The 1,791-nt window shown below is 44.2% G+C and overlaps 1 protein-coding gene across 1 annotated transcript; it reads left to right on the top strand.

Moving 5' to 3' along the window:
• The first annotated feature begins 666 nt into the window (after positions 1 to 666).
• LOC109147366 lies at positions 667 to 1,441 on the top strand. The gene is made up of 2 exons (XM_019295025.1): positions 667 to 1,288; positions 1,422 to 1,441. The coding sequence occupies exons 1-2, from the start codon at positions 667 to 669 to the stop codon at positions 1,439 to 1,441; spliced, it is 642 nt and encodes a 213-aa protein (XP_019150570.1).
• Positions 1,442 to 1,791: the final 350 nt, after the last annotated feature.

Raw genomic sequence — 1,791 nt, 5'->3', positions numbered from 1 at the left:
TCTTGTGACCGGTTGAAGCGTCAGATTTTGGAAGAAGGCCATAATACACCCTATTTTGTACACCCTGGAGGAGACAAATTGTACAAAGACATGAAGAAGCTTTTCTGGTGGCCTAACATGAAGAAAGAGGTGGTGGAGTTTGTGGGCAGATGCTTGACTTGTCAAAAGGTGAAAGCGGAGCGTTGCAGGGTCAAAGGCTTAGTACAGCCATTGGAGGTTCGACAAGGAAAATGGGGCTCCATATCTATGGACTTCGTGGGAGGCTTGCCGGTAACCCGTTCCGGTAACGATAAAATCTGGGTATTAGTTGATCGCTTGACCAAGACCGCTCGCCTTATCGCGATGAAAGAAACATGGACAATGACGCATTTGGCCCAAGCCTATGTTAGTCAGTTGGTGAAGTATCATGGAGTACCAAAAGATATAGTCTCCGATCGGGATCCAAGGTTCTTGTCACAGTTTTGGAAGTCCTTACAACCAGCCTTGGGGACCAAGCTGAATCTCAGTACCGCCTTCCATCCGGCCACAGACGGACAAACAGAGAGGACTATTCAGATTATCGAGGACATGTTGAGGGCATGCATGCTGGATTTTTAAGGATCATGGGAGGATCACCAGGAGTTAATAGAGTTCTCCTATAACAACAGTTATCACTCGAGTATACGAATGGCTCCTTATGAAGCTCTTTACGGTCAAAAGTGTCGCAGTCCGTTGTGCTGGGAGAATATGGTAAATCCGGTAGTTTTGGGACCGCAGTTCTTGCTTTACACCGCAGAAAAGGTTAAACAGATTCAGGGTAGGATGAAAGCGGCACAAGATCGTCAAAAGTCCTACGCCAACCGAGCAAGAAGGCAAGTAGAGTTCGCGGTTGGAGATAAGGTCTGGCTAAGAGTATCTCCCACCCGGGGAGTGATGAGGTTTGGAAGGAAGGGCAAGCTAAGCCCCCGTTTCATAGGACCTTATGAGATACTTGAGAGGGTTGGGAACCTAGCTTATCGGTTGGCTCTACCTATAGAGTTGGAGCGAGTCCATAATGTCTTCCACATATCTCAACTTAAGAAGTATGTTCACGACCCGACACATGTTCTACCACCGGAAGTGATTCCTTTGGACGATGATATGACTTATGAAGAAAGGCCACTCAAGATCCGGGATTTTAAAACCGGGGATATGCGTAGGAAATCGGTGAAAATGGTGAAGGTTTGGTGGTCACATCACGATGTAGAGGAAGCTACTTGGAAGTTGGAATTGACCATGAGGGAGCGTTATCCAGAGTTGTTCTCGGCAGGTACCTTGTCCTACCGTTTGTTAGTTGCTTGTTGCTTGCCTTGTGTGCTTGTTCTTGCTTGTTTGTTTAGTCGAATAGTTAGCTTTGTTGGTTGGTGCTTTGAGTTAGTTGTTAGTTCTTGGTTGTTGGTTAGAAGTTGGTAGTGGTGTTTGATTTAAAGTTCGATATGCTCAATATATCCATTGGATAAATTCTTCCAATCCTTGTTTTAGTATACCTTCTTTCTTGCTTTGATGTCTTGTGAATCCTTTGGGTTTGACCAAAAGAGATTATTCTTGGCACTCTTGTCACATGGTTGTTTCATTTCACCGTTTGTTTTAATTCATCGTACCCAAACTTCGGGGACGAAGCTTCTTTGAAGGGGGAGAGGATGTGACACCCCGTAATCCAAATTCGATTAAGGGATTAATTTAGTAATTAATCCTAGTTCAATTGGTAATTTAATTCCTTAAATTCCTGAAAATACAATAGTCAGTGACTAGTAATTTACTAGTCAAGCCAAA

The sequence above is a fragment of the Ipomoea nil genome, unplaced genomic scaffold, assembly GCF_001879475.1.
Source record: "Ipomoea nil cultivar Tokyo-kokei standard unplaced genomic scaffold, Asagao_1.1 scaffold1993, whole genome shotgun sequence".
Lineage (NCBI taxonomy): Eukaryota > Viridiplantae > Streptophyta > Magnoliopsida > Solanales > Convolvulaceae > Ipomoea > Ipomoea nil.
This window is presented reverse-complemented; position numbering and strand designations above follow the sequence as displayed.

Bases quoted from the DNA above. Each gene is read 5' to 3' on its own strand.
- LOC109147366 (XM_019295025.1), top strand. From the start codon at position 667: ATGGCTCCTTATGAAGCTCTTTACGGTCAAAAGTGTCGCAGTCCGTTG. The intron at 1,289-1,421 runs GTACCTTGTCCT...GTTGTTGGTTAG, and splicing joins TCCAGAGTTGTTCTCGGCAG to AAGTTGGTAGTGGTGTTTGA.